Source organism: Anguilla anguilla, chromosome 13 (genome assembly GCF_013347855.1).
Source record: "Anguilla anguilla isolate fAngAng1 chromosome 13, fAngAng1.pri, whole genome shotgun sequence".
In the NCBI taxonomy this organism is placed as follows: Eukaryota; Metazoa; Chordata; class Actinopteri; order Anguilliformes; family Anguillidae; genus Anguilla; species Anguilla anguilla.
This window is the reverse complement of record NC_049213.1, coordinates 2,637,501-2,662,885: the sequence shown is the minus strand read 5'-3', so window position 1 is coordinate 2,662,885 and position 25,385 is coordinate 2,637,501. Positions and strand designations below refer to the sequence as shown.

At 49.6% G+C, this 25,385-nt stretch overlaps 1 protein-coding gene across 1 annotated transcript in view; it reads left to right on the top strand.

Annotated features, from left to right (window-relative positions):
• The first annotated feature begins 28 nt into the window (after positions 1-28).
• The window catches only part of ppp4r1l (protein phosphatase 4, regulatory subunit 1-like), a 27,142-nt gene continuing 1,785 nt past the window's right edge, over positions 29-25,385 (top strand). Inside the window, exons 1-19 of the mRNA XM_035387750.1 lie at positions 29-175; positions 1,395-1,439; positions 2,587-2,716; positions 4,169-4,275; positions 5,719-5,861; positions 7,191-7,337; positions 10,273-10,380; positions 11,987-12,052; positions 12,711-12,869; positions 13,719-13,843; positions 14,527-15,143; positions 16,109-16,359; positions 16,663-16,749; positions 17,721-17,906; positions 18,462-18,623; positions 18,906-19,006; positions 20,120-20,240; positions 21,813-21,947; positions 23,412-23,553. Coding sequence (XP_035243641.1) covers positions 169-175; positions 1,395-1,439; positions 2,587-2,716; positions 4,169-4,275; positions 5,719-5,861; positions 7,191-7,337; positions 10,273-10,380; positions 11,987-12,052; positions 12,711-12,869; positions 13,719-13,843; positions 14,527-15,143; positions 16,109-16,359; positions 16,663-16,749; positions 17,721-17,906; positions 18,462-18,623; positions 18,906-19,006; positions 20,120-20,240; positions 21,813-21,947; positions 23,412-23,553 — 2,839 coding nt within the window. The 5' untranslated portion in view covers positions 29-168. The remainder of the gene's footprint in view (positions 176-1,394; positions 1,440-2,586; positions 2,717-4,168; positions 4,276-5,718; positions 5,862-7,190; positions 7,338-10,272; positions 10,381-11,986; positions 12,053-12,710; positions 12,870-13,718; positions 13,844-14,526; positions 15,144-16,108; positions 16,360-16,662; positions 16,750-17,720; positions 17,907-18,461; positions 18,624-18,905; positions 19,007-20,119; positions 20,241-21,812; positions 21,948-23,411; positions 23,554-25,385) is intronic.

Sequence of the window (25,385 nt, the reverse complement as noted above, 5' to 3'; positions counted from 1 at the left end):
TACATTTCCCCCATTTGCACATTTATTTCTCAATGCTGAATATTATATGACAGCTACACAAAGATAAATTATGATATATAAACAGATTTTTTAAAAAGAAATTGCTCCAGGAAGTAATTTCAGGAAGTAGCAAGCTTTCCCTGACAGTCGTGCAGTTTACAAATCAAGATGGCAGGTACGTTGAGAAGTGTAATATAGATATAGCGAACTTGCTAACTTTATTTTGAACTATATCAATTATATTCTGTATATATATATTTCATGACAGATGTTTTATGATCGATATAACGTTATACGTCTTTAACTGTTCGCCGTGACATAGCGGAGGGCGAGTGTGGTTTAGCTAGGGAGCCTAGTCTTAACGAGTTTCACGGCTATCAAGGTGCTCGCTAGCACTAGGTATCTAGTTTATATCGATACTTGGCGCTTACTATCGTTGGCTGTTAGTCTGCGTATCAATTCGTGTATCTTGCAAAATAGATACTCGCCCGTTCTTGGTATCGAGCGAGCTAGGTAAAAATTGCTTTATTGTCTTTGACTATCGTTAACTCGCACCCTAGAGAGCTAACTGGTTTACTGAATGTGGCTAGCTAGCTACTATTTCGGATACGACCATCTAACGTAGTCTAAGATAGCTAGCCAATTAGCCAGGATTTGTTGGATTGCTTGCTAGCTACTCGGCGCTGCATAGCTGATCACTAGGACAGAAAATCCAATTAGTTTCTTCGGTCCAAAGCAGTAAGAAAATTTCATAGCGCTCAAAACCGAGTTGCGTGTATAGCAGACGTTAGCTAACTAGATACCGCGAGTTATCTAACGCTACACTTGACTGTTTATCTCGGTCGTCAGTGCCAGTTCCTCTTTGTTTTGATTTGTGTCCGTTCTCCGTTTGTCTGGAATCTATCTACTATGCACGAAAATGTACATATTTTATTTCCACGTTGTCTGAATTAGACTATATCATATACTTGCTGTTGTGTTGGTAGATAGTTTTCTTTCCATGACCGTTTTGCTGTTGTACTTGAGTACTTTGCATTGATACTCGCTCGGCATGCATGAGTTAGGCTGGCTGGATATCATGACGTTAGACGCGTTAGTGCTATCAATTGTCTGATTGACATCGACATTTTACCAAGCCAGTGAACTGGATAGTGTGAAAGTTATGGATTTCATTTGTGATTGAACAGTGTCTACTTGCAAGCGTTGGGGAACGAGCTTGTTGCATTCTTACTAGCTTGCCTAATGTTCTGCCTAATGACGGGAGGTCACGATTAGCGTGCTTAAACCTGTCCTCCATGTGCATTTCCCACCTGTAAGAACGTAGTAATTTAAGTGTAATGTAACGGTCGCGAGGACTTTTTTTTTTGTATAATTCACAATTGTATTTGTTCTAGGTCTGTCTTTATACTTTGAAGATGGTCATGATGATTTGGATGACTGTAAGTATTTTGATTGTCCCCACTCCATAACAGAATGGATTATTTTGTAACGAAACGTTAATCTTAACGCAGAATCTTTCAAGGATCATTTGCATATTAACCCAGTGTTTTGCATACAGTGTTTTACATGGGATTCATTTAGTCTTGCATGGAACTGTCTATGTTTGTGCTAAACTGTGAGCCATAAAATATGTTTTACTAAAGCTGCTGTTTTTTTCTCTTATCCTTTTATTTCTGGAGGCATAGTCAGATTAGAAGTAATCTGTTAAAACACCCTGGTTAACATGTCATAGAATAATAGGTAGCAGACACCGATTTGTGATTTGTGAAATGGGTCCAAATGGGAGGTTGAAATTATGAATTGGTATGAAACGGAACTTGGTGTCCTCTGTAATGGTGTTGTGTATCCACATGTGGAATTTCCTCCTCCACTACATCACGGATGGTGCCCGCCTAGGTATTGTTAACAGAATGGACTCGGCACCCTATGTTATGAGTAAGAGTGGTTAGGCCACATTTTTAGTCTGTGTAGGCATACACATTCTCATAACAGCTCCAAATCGTGTATCGTGTTTAATATTTTGCTTTGAAACATAGATTTGGAAGCTTGTAAGACACAGGCAGTTCACATTCATACTTGCATTCAACTCTACTGCGTGCGCTTGCCAAGGTCTTGGCTTAGAAATCAGGCACCTTTCCAATATTTATATTTTTATCAGAGAGCAGCCTTTCACACTGTGGAGTAATGGATTTATTCAAATTAGCCAGCGCACACATGTCTAGCATTTCCCCTTTCAGCCATTCAGATTTATTCAAAAAATCTTTGGAGAGGATTTTATAAAGATAACATTGAGTGGTACATTTCAGATTGTATGCTGTTTAACTTTAATGCATCTATCACTCAATATTGTGAATGATCCTTCTCTGATAAAAATCAAATTGTGCAGTGACTGTGTAGAAAGTGCATTAACTGCAACAGCTTGCACCACAGGTGTGTGTGCGTGCGTGCGTGTGTGCGCGTGTGCGCGTGTGTGTGTGTGCGCGTCTGCGTGTGTGCAAGTGCGTGTGTGTGTGTGCGCTCATACGTGTGTTCATGTCTAATAGTGAAAGTATGCGTTGACATGGTTCTTCTCATTGGCCTCCACAGTTGGGTTTGATGACTACGGGTCAGAGTGCGATGGAATTCGGATCACGGCCTTCCTGGATGCGGGGCAGGATAACCTCACCCCTCTGGGACGGCTTGAGAAATACGCTTTCAGCGAGAACGTCTTCAACAGGTAAATACGTTTTTAATAAAACAAGAAAAGCTGAATGTCAGTGCCAGAAATTCCCCATTGTTTTGCCTTTCCATATGGTTACCCCTGTAGTTAATTGGAGCAGTAATTGTCTTATACTTACCTTTTAGTATAGACCTGACTTCAAATACATTTTAACAAATTTCTTTGTTTTTACAATCTCATTTGTGTAAATTCATTTGAATAGTTTTTGTGCTGTGAAAACAACCAGCCAAGCCAAAAAACAGTCATCATAACAAATGTATTTTGCAATAGGCCAACAGGTTTTGTGAAAAATTTTATATTATCTCATATATATTAATAAATACTCTATGCGTTTGTAAAAACAAATAAATAATGCTCAATGAAAAAGAATACTCATAAAAAAAAACATGAAAGCACTTACTGTAAGTTGCTTTGGTTTGAAATGATTGCAAAATGGCTAAATTTTAATTGGAAACTGGTGCTGTACAAGCCGGAATTTCTGAAGGGTGGAGAGTGGGATGGGCGTTGGTACAACTGTTTGGTGTTTCCTCTGGAAAGACAAAAGCGTTCAGAATCAAGTGTGGCAGGTGCGGTTGTTGTCCGGTTATTTTCACGGTAAAATAAATTTGGGAAGGCTGTCGGATATTCCTCAGTCCTGGAAAACCCTGACGGCATTCCCAGCAGAGCGCAGGATACTTCCTCGGCAAGCTGCAGTAACAGCGTCACGACCCGTTAGACCAGAGGTGGGCAACGCCGGCCGTATCCGTTTCTGGTTTTCACACCAACCTCTGGCCTTAATTGCTGAATTAGCCCGAACATTTATGGCATCTAACCATTTTAGCTAAATTTTCTTCTTCTGACCATAAATGGCAGAAGACTGTTCTTGTGTCCCCGTATGAAACATTTTACTGCGATCTAATCTGACTGAACCAGTGTTGGTGTATGCAGCCAGTTAGCCCATTTAGCCTGAGTAATTGGTAGAAACTGAAACCTGCATACACACCGGCCCTCCAGGACCGGAATTCCCCGCCCCTGCGTTAGACCCTCCTGTAGACCTTTGCACTTTGACCTCCAGGATGAGTCTCCTTCCTGTCTCCTCTTTAGCGCCAGTCACGTTCACTGATAAAACTAAAAGGGCCCGTGGCTGAGTACCGCCGCGCTCGAAATGTAGCGGTTGGCGAGCGGCCGTCGGCGGCTCTTTAAACGCAAGCGCGGTTTGTGCTGCGGTGAGAGATGGTAAGTGGACTGCATTTATATAGCGCTTTTATCCAAAGCGCTTTACAATTGATGCCTCCCATTCGCCAGAGCAGTTAGGGGTTAGGTGTCTTGCTCAAGGACACTTCGACACGCCCAGGGCGGGGTTTGAACTGGCAACCCTCCGACTGCCAGACAATCGGTCTTACCTCCTGAGCTATGTCGCCCTATCGCGCCGCTGTCGTCCTGAGCCTCCGGTTCCTGTCCCCCCCGCAGGCAGATCGTGGCACGCGGACTGCTGGACGTGCTGCGCGAGTTCAGCGACAGCGAGAATGACTTTGTCGCTGTCATGGAAACGGTTGCCAGGATGTCGGAGGATGGAGGTACGTGTGTGTGTGTGTGTGTGTGTGTGTAGGGGCTGAAAGCAGGGAATGCTGAATGTAATGGGGGAATAAGGCTGAGGTGGTTCACTGCGCCCTTTCCTCCTTACATTCTGGCATGACGTTATGACGTGTGGGTCATGTCGTAGACTGCTGGGTTGCATGTGGAGTTGATGTTTGTCCTTTTCTGTTTGGAGGTGGTGAAGGGGGAGCTGGGTGGGCTCTTTATGAAAAAAACAAGTGGTGGGGTAAAATCCTGTACCTGATCCCCTTTGAGCTAATCGCCAAATCCCCTGGATAATTTTTCCTTGCAGTGAAAAGGACATTGTTTTTGTGAATTCTATGCAAAAAGATATGAAACGATGACTGGAACTTCTTTATACATCACTTTAAAATACAAAGTATTGGCCTTAACTATTATGATTTATCACAAAGTCTGCTACTTTGACATGTCACAGAGCAGAACATTACTCAGTACAGAGCAGCTAAGCTGAGGAGATGTGTTAGCTACTCCATGGAAAATCTGGATGGGTTTTTAGAGCATGTTATCTCTCGCCTTTACCTGAATCATTGTCTTGTGGCCTCCAAAACAAACTGCAGTATTACATTGTTTAATTGTGGGTGCTGCTTGAAGGCCTTGCTTGACTGCAGTCTTGTCGATTTTGTAGGGTCTGAAATATGAATGCTGTTCCGTTCTCATGAGCGTTCCAAGATTTCCTGAGATCATGGCCTGTATTTATAAAATGTAGGAGCGCTGACTTAAGATCAGCTTTTCAGTTTCGCTTATGAAGGGTAAGGATAGTGCCTGCACTGGAGAAAACTGATCCTAGATCAGCTCTCCTACTCCAAGAGGCTTTATGAATACAGGCCCTGGTATGGAAACACATGGGGTCTCTTCACAAAATAGGATTGTTGGGGGAATTTCTAATTCTAGAATGTCAGAATATAATTTTGGGTGACTGGGTGTGTGAGCCATAAGTATTAATGATAACATTCACTACCCAAAAACATCAGGGAGCTGATTGCTCCCTGATGTTATTTCCCTCCTGTACTGGAAACAAGTGGTCTAAAGGCCAGCGAGAATATGCATGCTCTGCATGGATGTACATGTGCTGTAATTTGTGTATGTAAATTGTAGAGTGTGATACTGTGATATGCTGTTCAAGACAATGCTGTGATTTGCTGTTCAAGACAGTGCTGTGATTTGTTGTACAGTGCAGTGCTGTGATTTGTTGTAGAGCACAGTGCTGTGATTTGTTGTACAGTGCAGTGCTGTGATTTGTTGTAGAGCACAGTGCTGTGATTTGTTGTACAGTGCAGTGCTGTGATTTGTTGTACAGTGCAGTGCTGTGATTTGTTGTAGAGCACAGTGCTGTGATTTGTTGTAGAGCACAGTGCTGTGATTTGTTGTACAGTGCAGTGCTGTGATTTGTCTGATTATTCTAGAGCCCACAGTGCGTGCTGAACTGATGGAGCAGGTACCCAACATCGCCATGTTCCTGCATGAGAGCCGGCCCAACTTCCCAGCAGCCTTCTCCCGATACCTGGTGCCCATTGTAGTGCGGTACCTCACTGACCCCAACAACCAGGTACACAGACTACTGCTGCTACTGCTATTGGTCCTACTGCTACTGCTGCTATTCCTCCTAATGCTACTGGTGCTACTGCTACTACTGCTATTGCTCCTAATGCTACTACTGCTATTGCTCCTAATGCTACTATTGCTATTGCTCCTAATGCTACTGCTGCTATTGCTGATACTGCTACTGCTGCTATTGCTGCTACTGCTATTACTACTGGTACTATTGTTGCTATTGCTGATACTGCTGCTGCTACTGCTATTGTTACTACTGCTTCTACTACTATTACTACTATTGCTATACTACTGCTACTTCTGCTACGAATACTGCTACTACTACTGCTACTGCTGCTACTATTGCTGATACTGCTGCTACTACTGCTGCTGATGCTATTGCTACTGCTACTACTGCTACTGTTACTACTATTACTAACTATAGCAGTGGTCTCCAACCCTGGTCCTGGAGAGCTACAGGGTCTGCTGGTTTTCATAGTGACTCTGCACTTCATGAATCAATTAGAGCAGTCGATTACACAGTTAACTCAACTCACCTGGTGTCTTGGGTCTCAATTGGGTGCTGATGTTAAGGTGAAAACAAAAACCAGCAGACCCTGTAGCTCTCCAGGACCAGGGTTGGAGACAACTGAACTATAGTAAGAATAATACTAATAATAATAACAATATTGTTGTAGTTAAGTTCCTGAACAATACGCTTGAAAGTGGTAAATACATGCATCCAGTTGCAGACATAACATTTCGACCCACAGTAATTCATGATAGAACATAAACATGCATGAAGTATTTAAGGCATGGTAAGAGCTGTGGACTCTTTAAGCCTGTGCTGTTATAAAAGTGCGTTTTGTGCCCATTTTTATATGTGGTACTTTTAAAGGATTCATCTTGCACAGCCATCATAAGATTAGAAGGTTGTGTTGTGCACTCTTATTTTTATTCAAAGCGATGTGTCTTTGTAAATGTGCATAGGCACACCCAACTATTGACAAGGTCAGATCGACAGAGGGTAAATGTTTTAAAATGATAAGATTACAGAATCTCTGGTCTTGAGTGGAGCGAAAATGGAATCAGCTTTTCAAAGTCGTGGGCAAGAGAATGAAATTGACCGCAGTTGTGTGCTTAGTTTTGCGTAGCGGTCTCAAATGCTCCACTAGTTCTCCATACAGTGGTCTGACTGGGGTGTCAGCCATTTGCTAGAGCTGGCTGACACCCTGGTTACTCTGCTGTGTGGAGCAGTGGTGGGGCATGTGGGGCCCTGGAGGGGTGCTTGTTGGGAGGCCTGGTTTGGCTCCTGTGCTGGGGGTAACGGCGCTGTGTTGGGCAGGTGCGCAAGACCAGCCAGGCCGCCCTCCTCGTGCTCCTGGAGCAGGGCCTCATCTCCAAAAACGACATGGAGGGCAAAGTGTGTCCCGTGCTGCTGGACCTGACCGAGCCCAGCAGCGACGACGACTACAAGATCGAGGCTGTGGCGGTGAGGTGGGGGGTGACTGGGCAGGGGGAGGGGGGGTTGTGGGGTGGAGGAGTGGGAGGGGAGGGGTATCCTGGAGGGCCTTAATGTCTGATTGTGACATCAGCATTAGAATGTTCAGTTAAGAACATTCTAATCCCATATTTGTGACCTTTGACCTGAAGGGGTTAAAGAGCAATAGTACTCACTGTTTCAGCCTGGCTCCGCCTACTACACAGTTTAGAAAAATGCTTCCTGGGGTGGGTGGAGTAGGTGTGCCCATCTCTTTTGTATAAAGCATTCTGTGTGCAAATTAATTTGTACAGCACAGCTGTGGCTCATTACACCCAGATCAAACTGTCAAACTAGGCAGTGCAGATCAAATATGAATCAAGATTCAGCAATTTCATGGCCTATTTCTGTCCTCGGATGTTTTCATGTTTTAGTGGGCTGTTCAGGTGGAAATGGTGAGAAATGTTATGAACAGGCTGCCTTGTTTCTCCGGTTTGAAAAACGTTGAGGCCGAAACCAATCTAGCCAATGAGGTGCCGGCAGTGTTCTGGCGAATTAAAAAGTAAACATGAAAATGTGTGGGCAGCGACAATTTTCCAGCTGAACATTGAATCTCTTGATTGAGATCGACATGATGGAGTAGTATCTCCAGAGAAGTACTCTGGTGTCACGATTGGGGCGGGGCCAGAGTGGAATGCAGAAACCATTTTTCGAATGTTAGCGGGAAGCACCAAGACGTTGTCTTTTGGTTTTTTGCCAAATGTTATTATTTCAGAAATGTTGACAACGGCACTGATTAAAATATTTCATTATAAAGTAGGCATACAAACACATTTACAGCTGAAGAAAGTGGGATAGGCAGGGTTCGTACGGTCATGAAAAACCTGGAAAAGTCATTGAAATTTAAAATGCAATTTCCAGGCCCTGGAAAAGTTATGGAAAATAATATTTTTTGGAAAAGTAATGGACATATAGCTAAAGTTGCCTCAAATATAATTACTAATTAATCCAATCATAAACATAGTATGTATAGTAATAAAACGTAAATTGGCACGTAACCTTCGCGGTATTTTGGTGGTGAGAGAAGTTAATTCGGTCTGGCTCAGTCTGTTTACAGGCACGCCCAACAGGCACCGTTCTGCTAATGTAGCAGTTAGTAAACGTAGGCCCTACTGTGCCGACAATATGCCAGGGAAGTGCAGCTTCAATAATATATCAGGGCTCGAAATTAACTTTTTTACTTCGTAGCACTGGTACTCCCAACTTCAAAAAGTTAGGAGCACCCACCAAAATGTAAGGAGCACCAGCAATAGCCTATATGCAATAGATTTTTTATTAATAAACGACAATATAACAGTACGGTTTACAAGTAACAGTTAAACTGTCAGGCCTAAAATGTGTCGACTCTTCAAGCAATTGCGTGTTAGGCATTCAAACGACAAAGCGCTTTTTTACAGTCTCTGTTCTCGTCACATTAATACCGCTAATTAAATCAACCGCCAGTAAACTGCATCGGAGAAATTAGCTGTTTCAACCAGGTCGCTATACAAAACACTACGTTAACGTTTCAAAAAAAAATGCCGTAATCGTTCGCTTCAACTTTTCAGCTTTCGATAACGTTAATAAATTGAACATAAACGTTTGTCTTCAGGTAACATTAGTTAACGCGTTAGCTCTCTGTGTCGCGTGACAGTGGAGTGCAGCGAAAGGGAGTGATTGAAGGCTAATATTAACCAATTTAAAATCAGCATTAAAGGCAAGAATGTCAAGCTCACGATTGGTTAGAAGGGTCACCGTCAGCTCACAAGGCACATACTGAGTGTACTAACTAGCGAATGTACAGAGAAAGAGACGTTCGACTGGAAAAAGAAAAAAGTTCACACCAGAACAATTATTTGCACTCGCACGAATGCTCCCAATTATATTTCTAGGTCGCACAGATTAAATTTCGGAAATGGTCGCAATTTCGAGCCCTGTTTGAGACATTGACAAAAATGTTAAACTATTCGAATTAAAATATGAGAGGATGTATCTAAGTGTGTCTGTCTGGTGTTTATTTGTTTTAGAGAGGCACCATATGTTTCAGATGCAGACCAAGTTTACTTAGTGTTACAATAAATAATTTTAAATCATCCCGCTGAGAGAAAGTCATTTGTTTTGGTCATGGAAATTCAGTTAAAGGTTGTGGAGAAGTCATGGAAAAGTCATTGAAAATCATTGGTGAAAAAGTGTATGAACCCTGGATAGGGTGTAGTTACCCTTTAATGACAGGTGTGTCAGAGATGCAGAGGGCCGGATAAGCGTTAGGTCCTCTGAAAGCAGGCGTTGGGTTGTCTGAAAGCAGGCGTTGGGTCGTCTGAAAGCAGGCATTGGGTTCTCTGAAAGCAGGCGTTGGGTCGTCTGAAAGCAGGCGTTGGGTTCTCTGAAAGCAGGCGTTGGGTCGTCTGAAAGCAGGCGTTGGGTCATCTGAAAGCAGGCGTTGGGTCGTCTGAAAGCAGGCGTTGGGTCGTCTGAAAGCAGGCGTTGGGTCGTCTGAAAGCAGGCGTTGGGTCGTCTGAAAGCAGGCGTTGGGTTCTCTGAAAGCAGGCGTTGGGTCGTCTGAAAGCAGGCGTTGGGTCGTCTGAAAGCAGGCGTTGGGTCATCTGAAAGCAGGCGTTGGGTCATCTGAAAGCAGGCGTTGGGTCATCTGAAAGCAGGCGTTGGGTCGTCTGAAAGCAGGCGTTGGGTCATCTGAAAGCAGGCGTTGGGTCATCTGAAAGCAGGCGTCGGGTCCTCTGAAAGCAGGCGTTGGGTCGTCTGAAAGCAGGCGTTGGGTCGTCTGAAAGCAGGCGTTGGGTCGTCTGAAAGCAGGCGTTGGGTCGTCTGAAAGCAGGGGTTGGGTCGTCTGAAAGCAGGGGTGCTGTCCAGCCCTCCTCCGTGGCACTCATCCCCGCTGCCTGTTCTGCAGATCATGTGCAAGCTGGTGACGGTGCTGAGCCGGGACACGGTGGAGCACCTGCTGCTGCGGAGGTTCTGTGAGCTGTGCGGCGACGCTCGGCTGTTCCAAGTCCGCAAGGTACCCAACCCCGCCGCCCACAACCCCCCCCAGACCCCACCCCCCACCCCCCGCTCCCCCCCCCCCCCCAGACCCCACACCCCCAGACCCCCACACCCCCCCCCCAGCCCCCCCGCTCCCCGCCCCCCAGACTTCACACACTCTACTGGCTGTGCGTCAGTGATGGAGCGATAAGGCTGTCGAGGAGTTGTGGCTGTTAGGGTGGGGAAACGTGTTCGAAAGGAGGTGTGGCTTCTCAGCAAAGGAGTCAAGTCGAGTCAAGTCAAATTTATTCATAAAGCACGTTTAAAAACAACTCACATTGACGAAAGTGCTGTACAAACCAGAACAGGCAAGTAAAATCACAAAAACAGAGACTAAAAACAAAAACACCCACAAAAGCATCAATACACACAGCACATAGGCACAAATCTATAAATCATAGGCATAGGCACAAATCAAACCACATCAGGAAGATCCAAACACTGAAGAATTAAATTAAGTTTTGAGCCTGGACTAGAACGAATCAATAGAGGGAGCACATCAGATTGAGAGGGAGGTCTGCCATGTTTTCTGTCCACTCTTTAGAAAGCTTTGGGAAACCTCTGCATATTAATGTGGGAAAACAAACGCATTTGCACATTTAACCCCAAAGCACCAGGTCTGAGTGAAATGCGTATTCTAAAGGCGTTAACCCTTTGCACGCCAGTAAAATTCCTGCAGGTTACTGAGAAATGCATTTGGTGCAGAGGGTGGGGATGGGGAAGTGCAGAGGTAGGTGGGGATGAGGAGGTGCTGTGAGATGTGGAGGGTGGGGATGGGGAGGTGGGGATGGGAAGGTGCTGTGGGATGTGGAGGGTGGGGATTGGGAGGTGCAGAGGGCGGGGATGGGGAAGTGTAGAGGGAGGTGGGGATGAGGAGGTGCTGTGAGATGTGGAGGGTGGGGATGGGGAGGTGGGGATGGGAAGGTGCTGTGGGATGTGGAGGGTGGGGATTGGGAGGTGCAGAGGGCGGGGATGGGGAAGTGTAGAGGGAGGTGGGGATGAGGAGGTGCTGTGAGATGTGGAGGGTGGGGATGGGGAGGTGGGGATGGGAAGGTGCTGTGGGATGTGGAGGGTGGGGATTGGGAGGTGCAGAGGGCGGGGATGGGGAGGTGCTGTGGGATGTGTGGGGTGGGGATTGGGAGGTGGGGATGGGGAGGTGCTGTGGGATGTGTGGGGTGCGCATTGGGTGCTGCAGAGTGTGGGGATGTGGAGCTGCTGTGGGATGTGGTGGGTGGGGATTGGGAGGTGCAGAGGGTGGGGATGGGGAGGTGCAGAGGGAGGTGGGGATGAGGAGGTGCAGAGGGAGGTGGGGATGGGGAGGTGCAGAGGGAGGTGGGGATGTGGAGCTGCTGTGGGATGTGGTGGGTGGGGATTGGGATGTGCAGAGGGTGAAGATGGGGAGGTGCAGAGGGAGGTGGGGATGGGGAGCTGCTGTGGGATGTGGTGGGTGGGGATTGGGAGGTGCAGAGGGAGGTGGGGATGAGGAGGTGCAGAAGGTGGGGATGGGGAGGTGCTGTGGGATGCAGTGTGTGGGAATGTGTGTCTGAATCTTGACTCATTCTCTGGCTGCGCTCTCTTCTCAGGTGTGTGCTGCCAATTTTGGGGAGTTCTGTTCCATCGTGGGCCAGGAGGCCACAGAGAAGCTGCTGGTAAGGGCATCATGGCTGCGTATATTTCCAGTAATATACAGCGCAAGCATTGTATTTTAACACGGCACTGAAATGTACGTTGCAATTTGATCCGGTAGGTATCAGCCTTATGGGAACCGTTGCCATAGTGGTACGGGGTTTCGGAGATCACATGACACTCTCGCCCATAGCAGTGGCGGGCACGCCAAGGATGTGCCAGTTTAGACATCGCTCACATTCTTCACCTTTGACCCTTTTGATGTGTGGTTGGTTGGGGGGCATGTTGGAGGGTTTATGGCTCTGAGCTGCACTGTAGACAGAATCCAGCTGTTTGGTCCTGCAGAGGTATTGGGCTGGTCAGAGAGTTTGGGTTAAACTGTAATCCAGCTGTTTGGTTCTGTAGAGGCATTGGCCTGGTCAGAGAGTTTGGTTCTGTAGAGGCATTGGCCTGGTCAGAGAGTTTGGATTAAATGATAGTTCAGCCGTGTGGTTCTGTAGAGGTATCGGCCTGGTCAGAGAGTTTGGGTTAAACTGTAATCCAGCTGTTTGGTTCTGTAGAGGCATTGGCCTGGTCAGAGAGTTTGGGTTAAATGCTAGTCCAGCCGTGCTGTTCTGTAGAGAATCGAGTTTGAGAGCCAGAATTAAGCGGCCTCTCTCTCTCTCTCGGTTCCGTCCCCAGATGGCCAAGTTCTTTGACCTGTGCTCGGACAGCCTTTGGGGCATTCGCAAGGCCTGCGCCGAGTGCTTCATGGTCGTGTCCAACTCCACGTCCCCCGAGGTCCGGCGGACCAAGCTGTCCCCCCTCTTCATCAGCCTCATCAGCGACCAGTCCCGCTGGGTAAGACCGAGCCCCGCCCCCAGACCCCCACGCCAGCCCACAGACCCCCCTTCCCTTTCTCTTCCTCCGTTACTCAGGCCCTAGACGTCTGAGGGCCGCTAGCATGCTGAACATTCCCCCCTGCTAATGGCTGTCTGTGAGTGCCGAAGCTTTTGATTGGTGTGCTTTAGACTCTGCCTGAACATTTATTTATTTAATTTTATTTCTTTCTTTATTTATTTGACAGGGACAATACACATTGATCAACATCACTATTGTGTGATGTAAATGTGCCAGATTTAGCTAGATCGCTAATTTACATCTGTTGTCCCTGGGCGGGCTGATGTTAACATCTCTGCCTCGTGATTGGTCAGTAAAGTGGGACTCAGTCCCGCCCTTGAACTGAGCAGCATGACTCAGGCTGTGACCTCCACACAGACTCAGGAATGCCTGAAAGGTGTCGCTGCTCTTCTGTAGAAAGTATGCTGCTCAGTCCTGTCACTGCCTTTGTCATGTGACGAGCTGAAAATGCTGTCAGTCCACTGGTTTATGAGCAGATATGTGGAGATGCACAGTATGTACTTGGCATGCGTTTTTACAAAGATCTCTTGTGCTTTTTCTAAGTTCTTCCTTTTATTCAAAACTTGGCCGGACGTGAATAACCCTCCTTGGAAATGTGCTCAGAAGGACACGCACACATGTTCACACACACACACACACACACACACACTGTTGGTGTACTGAAAGCTGCTGAATGACTGTCTCCTCGCTGAGACAAGCTCTCTGAGAGCGCAGTGAAGCCGCACTGCCAGCTCTTGCCAGGAGGGGGCGTGCGCTGACGGGCCTGTCCTCCTCCCTCCCGGTCTGTAGGTGAGGCAGGCCGCCTTCCAGTCCCTGGGGCGCTTCATTTCCACCTTCGCCTCCCCGTCCAGCACCGGCCTGCACTTCAGAGAGGACGCCACGCTCCGCGAGATCGCCAAGCCGCCGCCCGAAAAGTACGAGCGCCCCGTCCCCCCTCGCCCCCCCCCCCCCTCGTCCCTTTGGGGGGGAACGGCTCCGCGCTGTCCGCAGGTTGCCCGTACTTACCGAAGCCCTCTTTACTGACCGGGGTTCGGTCTCTGAGTTCAAGGCTCAGCCAAGCTGTGCTTTGCTTAAGAAGCAGAAATGACATGACACTGTAGCCGTGGATGTTTTAGTGTAGCATTCTTGAAACATAGCGGTATTGAGTTCTGTTTAATGCAGTCAACTGCAATTTGTCTTTCTTGTAACATGAAGCTTACTTTAACTGACTGCGCTGCTGGTTGTTTCCAAAACCGCGTGGTCAGTTAAGTAAAATCTAAATTATGTTACCGTTATTTACCCAAGGTGTAAGAATAAGCAATGCGTGTGAATTTAAACAAAATGTTCAGTTGACATTCCCACACTTTTCCGCTCAGGAAGGATATTTGAGTTTAGTTGGTCAGTATTTTTTGAGGAAAAAAATGAATTAAAGTTAGCATTTTTCAGAATTTTTGTTTATGTGTGCATGTATTGTTTTTCTTGGTATGCCACTGAAAGGTTTAGCCTTGTGTGAACACAGGCTGAAAGACGGCCGGCTGTGGTCTGTTAAATGAGTGCAGATGGGCTGATTGGTTGGTCAGGTGACCTGTTCTTACCTGCTTGTCCGTGGCGCTCTCAGGTGTGAACCCCCCGATTGCAGAGAGCCGGCCGGGGGCTGCCCGGGGGAGAGGCCAGCCCACGCACCCCTGGAGACGGGCCGCAGCTCTACTCCAGTCCCAGGCTTCGGCTCGGGCCTGCTGGCCACTCGAGGCCCCGCTGACTGCGCCGCGGAGACCAAAGGAGGCGCAGGCCAAGGGCAGGGGCCAGGGGTCTGCGCCTCCCTCTGTCCGGGGGAGGCACAGGTGGGCGATGACACGTACAACTCCTTCTACTTCTGGAGGCCCCTGCTGCCCGATATCAGCCAGGACCTGGAGCTCCTGCGGACCGTGGAGGAGCACGAGCACGAGGAGGAGCAGGAGCACAAGCAGGAGGAGGAGGAGCAAGCGCCGGAGGAGGAGGAGCAAGCGCCGGAGCAGGAACAGGAGCACGAGCAGGTGGAGCAGGAGGAGGAGCTGGAGGAGGAACGGGCGCAGAATCACGAGCAGGAGCAGGAGGAACCGGAGGAGGGACAACAGGAGGAGGAGGACGAGGAGGAGCAGGTCACCAGGCTGGATTCCCAAGGCCCTGCTACCAGCTCACAGATCCAGAAGGTTCTAGACTGCCTGCAGCCCCACCTGGACGACCCAGACGTTCAAGGTGAGGGGTTTAGGGTTGAGCCTTCATGTCCCTCTCCCTGCTTCTCTAGGGTTAGGGCTTACTGTTGTGATATGAATCCCCCCCCCCCACTTAAAGGAAATCTTTCTGTTTTAATTTTAATGTAATGACTTGTATATGTGCTTACTGCGTCGGCCACAATTATAACTTCGGACTTGCACTGGTGGAAAGTCCAGGGGTCAGAAAATAAGTGTGGTCATGTGTCTCTTCCACTTAAGAACTCAGCCAGCTGATTAGTTCACTAATGAGCTCTACCTCATGGCTGAAGAATTGTGCTAATTAGCATATCATGGTGATTAGAGCAGAATGCTGGGGAGGACTTTTACTTTCTGAACCTGGATTTCCACCTCTGTGGGCTTGGACTGTGACGTCACGTGTGGTTTTTAAAATATTGGTTAGAACTGGTGTTGATTCAGTTTCAGTTTAAGAAATTAATTGAAGTTCAGTTAATGAATTGACCAAAACATATTTCCAAAATAAGTAGATTTTTTTCCCCCAATTTTGAATTGAAATTGGTCTAATTTTACACCGTGCATGTATTTGTATTATAATAATTCCTTATAATTATTGAGTTAATAGGGAAACATTACATTACATTACAGGCATTTAGCAGACGCTCTTATCCAGAGCGACTTACACAACTTTTACATAGCATTTTACATTGTATCCATTTATACAGCTGGATATATACTGAAGCAATGCAGGTTAAGTACCTTGCTCAAGGGTACAACGGCCGTGTCCTTACCCGGGAATCGAACCTGCGACCTTTCGGTTACAAGCCCAGTTCCTTACCCACTGTGCTACACTCCGTCCTAACATTTTGAAGGCCTGTATTAAATGACTCCCTTTACGGTGCTGTGATTAGGTGTTTGATTGGTCTGTGCTATTTGGTGCAGTGAATGTGTGTGTAACCCTGTGCCCCCCCCTCACCCCCCACCCCCCCCCAGCCCAGGTACAGGTGCTGTCGGCAGCCCTGAAGGCGGCCCAGCTGGAGAGCCAATCAGAAGAGGGCGAGCAGGAGGAGGCTGCTGGGGAGAGGCCCTCCCCCGAACCGTCGCCGCCCCCCACACCCGCCCCCGAAGATCCTCCGCCCCTCCCCGCCGACGGCCAGCCCCCGACAGACACGGAACCTTCCGGGTCGCCCCTGACCCCGCCTGACTCGCCCCCTGCCCCCGAGGACACAGAGCAGACCCGTGTGGTGAGTGCCCGGGGGGGGTGGGGTGGGCGTGGGGGGGTTGGCATACTCACGGAACTCTTCCTGCTCTCGGTGTTACCCTAGTCACGCACGTTTAACTGGTTATTACATACCTGCTATTGGCTTGACCGGTTTAAGTCAAATGACAGGGGTTTGTGTGAGTTTTTGAGGGTAAAGTAGAGCATGCTCAGTCATGGTTTTCGGGTGTAATATCCCCAGACTGTGTGGGATGGCGTTCCTGTTTTGTCACACGGTAAGTGAACCCGGGCCGGTTCGGTCTTGGCTCAACCCTGGACCCTCCCACAGGAGACGGCCGAGCTGATCGAGAGTTTGGAGGGAGGGACGGACTTCGCACCCGGGCAGCTGTACGAGGAGGAGAGGTCCAAGGTCCAGGTCAGTTAGCCAATGCTACCTCCACCGCTAAGGCTCCTCTTTGTGTCCTTTCAAAAACACTGTACTCCAATGCTGACGTGATGCACCAAGTGGTAACGACTGAGGCTGGGCATTTACGCAGTTTAAATGCTCGACTCGCGGGTAGTAAAATACCCAAGGCCGAGCAGGCTTGTGTGCTTTGGCTTATCTGCAAAAAGAATACTTTTAATCAGGACATGCGTTTCAAAATACGTGATTTTGTAGCAGTGGAAACGTTAAGCATTCCAGCGAATATCCCAAACCCTCTGCCACTCTGCAGCGAACGCATCGTTCTAGTCCCACTCTCAGCCTGGTTAGATGGCAGGCTAACTTCATGCGAGATTCACCGTCACTCGTTATCGAATATTAAAATATAAAATTTAGTGCAGGACGTGGAGGTGAAGAACCGCACATACTGGGATAAATGGATTATCCTGTTTGTACCGTAGTTGTGAGTCGGACCGTTGATGTGCATTCATCCAGAATGGTGATTAGACTTTAGCCGGCACTACTTCTTAGGCGGGTGTATATGGGAAAATAATGCGCTCCTCCCAGCCAATCAGAATGAAGCATTCAGCCAAGCCATTTTGTAATGAAACTAAATGCCCTGGTTCATTGTTAGAGAAGACAAAACGGAAGGAAATTTTGTTTGACATTCAGATTTATGTACGCATCATCTCAGATGGGCCGGTTGGTGGGGGCTCAGGAAATCAGGCTCCGTTTTGGACTTGAGTTTAGAGTTGAGAGTTTGAGTTTTCAGATTTGAAGTTTGGCGTGAGAACTACTGAAACGATGAAGCCCTTCAGCACCCAGACAGCCCTCAGTGCCTCCGCGGGTTTGCGCTGGAGTTCTCGACGCTCCTCTCGTTTGATGAAAGGACCCGGATGTAGCCGCGATGAACGGGTGTGATGGGAGTGGAGTTTTTGGTGACCCTGCCCCCCTCCCCCCTCCAGAACGTGATCCCGCAGCAGCTGCTGGATCAGTACCTGTCCATGACGGACCCGGCCCGGGCCCAGACGGTGGACACGGAGATCACCAAGCACTGCGCCTTCAGCCTGCCGGGCGTGGCCCTCACCCTGGGGAGACAGAACTGGCACTGCCTCAAGGACACCTACGAGACGCTCGCCACCGACGTTCAGGTGAGACACTAAACACCGACGTTCAGGTGAGACACTAAACACCGACGTTCAGGTGAGACACTAAACACCGACGTTCAGGTGCGACACTAAACACCGACGTTCAGGTGAGACACTAAACACCGACGTTCAGGTGAGACACTAAACACAGACGTTCAGGTGAGACACTAAACACAGACGTTCAGGTGAGACACTAAACACCGGCGTTCAGGTGAGACACTAAACACCGACGTTCAGGTGAGACACTAAACACCGACGTTCAGGTGAGACACTAATCACCGACGTTCAGGTGAGACACTAAACACCGACGTTCAGGTGAGCGAGTGTCTACGGCACGGAGAACTGTCCCAAATCCAGAGTGACAGAAGGGCTGGACAGGGCCGAACTCCAGGCCTGAACCCCAAACTGCAAGCGCGTGAGGCTTCTGGGTTCACCTTGAGCCTCGAGGCCCTTTCCTGAATGTCCATCAGAACTTTAGACATTGAAGAGAACTTTTTTTCAAACCGCGTGTCGCCAGTATTTCGGTTTTTGATTTGTCCGCTGCTCTCCCGCCCTCAGTGGAAGGTGCGTCGGACGCTGGCGTTCTCCATCCACGAGCTGGCGGTGATCCTGGGGGACCAGCTCACGGCGGCCGACCTGGTGCCCATCTTCAACGGCTTCCTGAAGGACCTGGACGAGGTGCGCATCGGAGTCCTCAAGCACCTGTACGACTTCCTGAAGGTGAGACCCGCCCCGGTCCGCTCGGGGGTTTCCGAAAACACATGACTGTGAAATGTGCAATAAAAATAAAAAACCCAAAAAGAGAAGGAGAGATTCCTTATAATATAATGACTTTCTCTGTGAAGTGACCTTGGGTTAAGTTATTAGTTGTTATTATCCCAAATTTCACCCTGTGTGTTGCCTGTCTCCTCTTTGTGTATTAAGACTTGTTTTGCCCTCCCTGTGTGTTGCCCCCCTCCATTTTGCGTATTAAGACTTGTTTTGCCCCCGTTTCCCCCCCAGCTGCTTCACGCGGAGAAGCGGAGGGAGTACCTCTACCAGCTGCAGGAGTTCATGGTGACGGACAACAGCCGAAACTGGAGGTTCCGATACGAGCTGGCAGAGTAAGCTCTTTACTGGGCCCGTGGGTAATCAGGCCCGCGCCTCCCCATTACCGGCGGCTGACTGCTAACGTGCTAACGTGCTAATGTTCGCTGCATGGTACGAGGGAACTCTGTGTGAGAACCGGCTTATGCATCTTTGGTGAAAGTCATACATTTTCTTATTATTTTTATTTAACATAAAAGAATACACCCCACCACACTCCCTTAGATCCTCGACAAAGACCTCCTCACTGTCCAGGTCACAACTTAAAAAACAAACAACAAAAAAAAAGCACACCAGACATCTCTGGTTCGCATTTCATGGAATGTTCTCAGTTTTATTAAGGCCTCTAACTCTTAAATGCAGTTTAAAGTTCTGGTTTTTAAACTTGGGTAATTAGGTAATTACAGTTTTATTCACTGTTTGTCTTTATATCATTATTTTATCTGAACTGTTTAAACTGTTTGTGTGTACAAATGCTTATTAATGCACATATGGATAATCTATCAATGATTGATAGTTTCACTCTGAATTCTTGTTTTAAATAAGCTACGAAGTAAAATGTGGAAAACAACATACTGCTCATATTATAAACATGCACATGGTTTATATTTATATATTTATTTAATATTTGTTTAATTGTTTGGGCTTGACCTTTAATGTAAGTCAGTGGGATACATCGGCCAGTGATGCAGTCGGGTGTTTAAGCTGAGCCTGTGCAGCTGAGACAGAAGCAGTACTAGTGTGATCACATTCTCTGCCTCACGCTCAGCACAGCCACACAGCCTCAGCACAGGCGCACAGCCTCAGCACAGCCACACAGCCTGAGCACAGCCACACAGCCTCAGTACAGCCACAGAGCCTGAGCACAGGCGCACAGCCTCAGCACAGGTGCACAGCCTCAGCACAGCCACACAGCCTGAGCACAGGCGCACAGCCTCAGTACAGGCGCACAGCACAGCCACACAGCCTGAGCACAGGCGCACAGCCTCAGTACAGGCGCATAGCACAGCCACACAGCCTGAGCACAGGCGCACAGCCTCAGCACAGGCGCACAGCACAGCCGCAGCACAGCTGAAACAGAAGCGGTTCTGGTGTGATCGCTCTCTCCCTCTGCGTCTGTGTGTCCGCAGGCAGCTGATCCTGATCATCGAGCTGTACTCCCACTACGACGTGTACGACTACCTGCGGCAGATCGCGCTCACGCTCTGCTCCGACAAGGTTTCGGAAGTGCGCTGGATCTCCTACCGGCTGGTGAGCTCGCCGCCCCGCCGCGCGTCGCCCGCGTGACCTCGACCGAGCACTTCCTGCTTCCTGTGGTCTGAGCGGGTAGGCAGGCGGTTCCCCAGGCACGGACAGGGGGGCCCCTGCGCACATCGGTGTTCGTGATTGGCTGCGGCCATCGAGAACGCGAGTGCGTTCATTTCCATGTTTGGTTTCGGTTTATTTGAGATGCGGCTGACCGGGTGTCTGTCTGCAGTTTCAGTGTTCAGGCCTGTTCAGGTGTTCAGGTGTCATTTTGCCTGTCAGTCTGTCAGGTGCACGTGTCACTGGCCACTTCTACAGGCCTGCGGGGTTTTCAGCTCAGTCAGCGCTAATGCTAAAGGACCTGTGGGAGCAGTGAGTGGAGATGGGGGTGACACTGAGGGCTGTTTTGGGTCTGTCCCGTTGGGGTGTAGGGGTGCAGGGGGCTGTTCTGAGGGCTGTTTTGGGTCTGTCCCGTTGGGGTGTAGGGGTGCAGGGGGGTGTAGGGGTGCAGGGGGCTGTTCTGAGGGCTGTTTTGGGTCTGTCCCGTTGGGGTGTAGGGGTGCAGGGGGCTGTTCTGAGGGCTGTTTTGGGTCTGTCCCATTGGGGTGTAGGGGTGCAGGGGGCTGTTCTGAGGGCTGTTTTGGGTCTGTCCCGTTGGGGTGTAGGGGTGACAGGGCTGTTCTGAGGGCTGTTTTGGGTCTGTCCCGTCGGGGTGTAGGGGTGCAGGGGGCTGTTCTGAGGGCTGTTTTGGGTCTGTCCCGTTGGGGTGTAGGGGTGCAGGGGGCTGTTCTGAGGGCTGTTTTGGGTCTGTCCCGTCGGGGTGTAGGGGTGCAGGGGGCTGTTCTGAGGGCTGTTTTGGGTCTGTCCCGTTGGGGTGTAGGGGTGCAGGGGGCTGTTCTGAGGGCTGTTTTGGGTCTGTCCCGTTGGGGTGTAGGGGTGCAGGGGGCTGTTCTGAGGGCTGTTTTGGGTCTGTCCCGTTGGGGTGTAGGGGTGCAGGGGGCTGTTCTGAGGGCTGTTTTGGGTCTGTCCCGTTGGGGTGTAGGGGTGCAGGGGGCTGTTCTGTGGGCTGTTTTGGATCTGTCCCGTTGGGGTGTAGGGGTGCAGGGGGCTGTTCTGAGGGCTGTTTTGGGTCTGTCCCGTTGGGGTGTAGTGGTGCAGGGGGCTGTTCTGAGGGCTGTTTTGGGTCTGTCAGCTGGGTGTAGGGGTGCAGGTGGGTGTAGGGGGGCAGGGGGGTGTAGGGGTGCAGGGGGGTGTAGGGGGGCAGGGGGGCTGTTTTAAAGGCTGTGTTTTGGGTCTGTCCCGTCGCGGCGCAGGTGGGTGTAGGGGGGCAGGGGGGCTGTTTTAAAAGCTGTGTTTTGGGTCTGTCCCGTCGCGGCGCAGGTGGGTGTAGGGGGGCAGGGGGGCTGTTTTAAAAGCTGTGTTTTGGGTCTGTCCCGTCGCGGCGCAGGTGGTTGTAGGGGCTCAGGTGGGTGTAGGGGTGCAGGGCGGTGTAGGGGTGCAGGTGGGTGTAGGGGCTCAGGTGGGTGCAGGGGGGCTGTTTTAAAGGCTGTGTTTTGGGTCTGTCCCGTCCCGGCGCAGGTGGTGGAGATCCTGCGGAAGATGTACTCCAGCGGGGCGCAGGACCTGGGCCTCAACTTCATCAACGAGCTCATCGTGCGCTTCTGCCACTGCCCCAAGTGGGTGGGACGGCAAGCCTTCGCCTTCATCTGCCAGGTCAGCCCCCCCCCCCTCACTGCACACCCCCCCCGAAACGTCAGCTCCACACAATGCAGGGGAAACTGCGCTCGGATCCTATCTCACTTTCAACAGGAACCCTTTCCAACAGCGTGCACAGGATTCCAGTTAAAAAACAAACAGTCCGGCTCCACAGCGGAACACAAACACTTCCCTTATTTCACAGCCTCGTAGCGTTTCTCTGTGTCTGAGCGCTCTCTGAAACGGCTGACCAGAGCGGAGTGCTTCTGCCTCTGCTCTTTAAATGGGACGCACAGGCAGAGCTTGCATAACGGTGGGAGAAATCAATACTGTCTTCTGTCCTGTTCTAATGTCATTGCCTAGCATGTGGGCTGCATTTAACATCCACTGCCCAGTATTGTTCTCGAACCATCTGGAACTATAAATGCGTTTAAGCAAAGTGGCAGGAACTTGCTGATAAGTTCCCATTTCCTGTTGCATAAAACAAAATGAAATGAAGGGTGGAACTGGAGCCAGGACTGCAGTTAAACCTGCAGACACTGCGGCCCTCCAGGACTGGAGCTAAACCTGCAGACACTGCGGCCCTCCAGGACTGGAGTTAAACCTGCAGACCCTGCGGCCCTCCAGGACTGGAGTTAAACCTGCAGACACTGCGGCCCTCCAGGACTGGAGCTAAACCTGCAGACACTGCGGCCCTCCAGGACTGGAGTTAAACCTGCAGACACTGCGGCCCTCCAGGACTGGAGTTAAACCTGCAGGCACTGCGGCCCTCCAGGACTGCAGTTAAACCTGCAGACACTGCGGGGGACTGGAGTTAAACCTGCAGACACTGCGGCCCTCCGGGACTGGAGTTACACCTGCAGACACTGTGGCCCTCCAGGACTGTAGTTAAACCTGCAGACACTGTGGCCCTCCAGGACTGGAGTTAAACCTGCAGACCCTGCGGCCCTCCAGGACTGTAGTTAAACCTGCAGACACTGCGGCCCTCCAGGGCTGTAGTTAAACCCGCAGACACTGCGGCCCTCCAGGGCTGTAGTTAAACCTGCAGACACTGCGGCCCTCCAGGACTGGAGTTAAACCTGCAGACACTGCGGCCCTCCAGGACTGGAGTTAAACCTGCAGACACTGCGGCCCTCCAGGACTGGAGTTAAACCTGCGGACACAGCGCCCCCTCCAGGACTGGAGTTAAACCTGCGGACACAGCGCCCCCTCCAGGACTGGAGTTAAACCTGCGGACACAGCGCCCCCTCCAGGGCTGGAGTTAAACCTGCAGACCCTGCGGCCCTCCAGGACTGGAGTTAAACCTGCAGACACAGGCCCTCCAGGACTGGAGTTAAACCTGCAGGCACTGCGGCCCTCCAGGACTGGAGTTAAACCTGCGGACACAGCGCCCCCTCCAGGACTGGAGTTAAACCTGCGGACACAGCGCCCCCTCCAGGACCGGAGTCTGATACGCGTCTGTCCTTTCTCTCCTCCCCCCAGGCCATCGCGGAGGAGGACTGCATGCCGATGGAGCAGTTTGCGCAGCACCTCCTCCCCAGCCTCCTCAGCCTGTCCTCCGACCCCGTCGCCAACGTCCGCGTGCTGGTCGCCAAGGCGCTGCGGCAGAGCGTGGTGGAGAAAGGTACGGCCGACCCTCACTTCCTGCCTCACTTCCTGCTTCGCCTCTGCGGTCCAGTCTGTGGGTGAAAAAATTTCCTACCGCCGGTCTCCTAGCCCTAGCGATGCCAGTTAAAATTCAGACATGAGTAATCGGTCGCCGAGCGCAGCTTTGCACAAGGTGAACGAGCTTCAGAGCTTCCAGCGACAGCTCGGCCGGGCTCTGAAACTCACAATATCAGATCTGATGAGTCTGGGGTTCGGTGAAGCAGAGCCAATCACACGGCTGCTAACTCACTGCTGCGGAACCAGCCGCTTGTTTAGCTATCTTCTGCTTCCGTGTAGACCAGTGGTGTCAAACTCGTTGCCATGGAGGGCCGTGTGTATGCAGGTTTTCATTCCAGCCTCAGATCTTGATTATATAATTAGTTAAATTATTTGCTGAATTAGGGATGCAGGTTTGTGCACAATGGTGACCCGACGTCTATGGTGACCCGCATTGTCTAAATAAAAAAATTTCTTATATTCTGTGCTTCAATGCAGTTAAACGCATATGGCTGAATGAGTAATTGGACTCAATTAAGGCAGCATTAATTGGTTGGAATGACAACCTGCATACACACGGCCCTCCATGGCAACGAGTTTGACACCACTGGTGTCGACTGTGTGGATGCTATTGAGCCGTGACTCGCTGGATGTAAATGTGAGCTGACTGCGAGCGGGAAGCATCTAAACAACAAGTTAAGCAACGAGCTCGTCGACAAGGGAAAGAAATGTCCCTGAACTGGAGCTCGTCGTTTGGATGCCTTCCTCTCGCAGTCAGCAGCCCTGTTAAATCCAGCGTGCGTCACCGCCGAGGAACTGCGAGCGTGTTTCAGGTCCGTGCGCTGCAAGTAAACACGTTGTCTTGAACTTTAGCGCGGGTATTTTTATCCTCGACGTACACATCATCGGAGTTCAGGTCAGTCCCTTAGGGGCGCTCCCCTCAGCCCCCAGCCGCCCTCGCCAAATTCAGATCCATCAACTGCAGGCTAATTCAGGAACGTAACCCCCGAAAGAGGGGAACCGTTACTGTACTTTCTCCCCCTTACACTACAGCCGAGAGCTGAAGAGAGTGGAGCACTTGTTTCAGGTGTAATTCAGTCCTCCAACTCAAGGGGTCAGTAGAGCTTAAATTTTAAACCAGAGGTGAAACTGTTGCTGGGACAATTTCAGTTAATTGTTCAATTGTCACTTAATCAGCTGCATGAGAAGAGTGACGGCTCGGGTGTTAGTAGTTGTACGCACTGTCTTCGTAGAAAATGCGGTGTGTTTGTATTGTCTGCAACGGAGTGTTCAAATAATAAAATGCGTGACGGTTGCTGCTCATGTTGGGTGACTAATGGATTTTGGGGTGCGCACGCAAATGTCCTAAACAACAGTGAGGTAATGTTACTCAACTGTATGGCGTGATGAAAGCACTATACCTTTGTTTCAGTTTTGTGGAAAGAAATTTCGAAAAGGCTGCTGAAAACATAACACTTGTCGAATCAGAAAGTTAACTCAAATAAAATTTCTGGCTTTGTTAATTTTAGCCCGTAGCGTAGCGGGTAGAACTTTTACACTTTTCTCCGGCTTAATTGTGGGTGGCTGAGAATCACTCTGGCGAAGACGGCTGTTAAGGTTTAGCTCAGAGATCTTATCCTCTGGTTCAGTGTAACCCGGCAACACTTCACCCCGCTGCGGAACTCCCGGAAGAGTACAATATGTGGACTGAGCGCAGTCATTTCATCTCTTAACCAAAAATAAAAAATGGAACCAGTCGAACTGAATCAGAATCACCTGCCAAATTCAATCTTCTGTTTGTGCTGTAAAAAT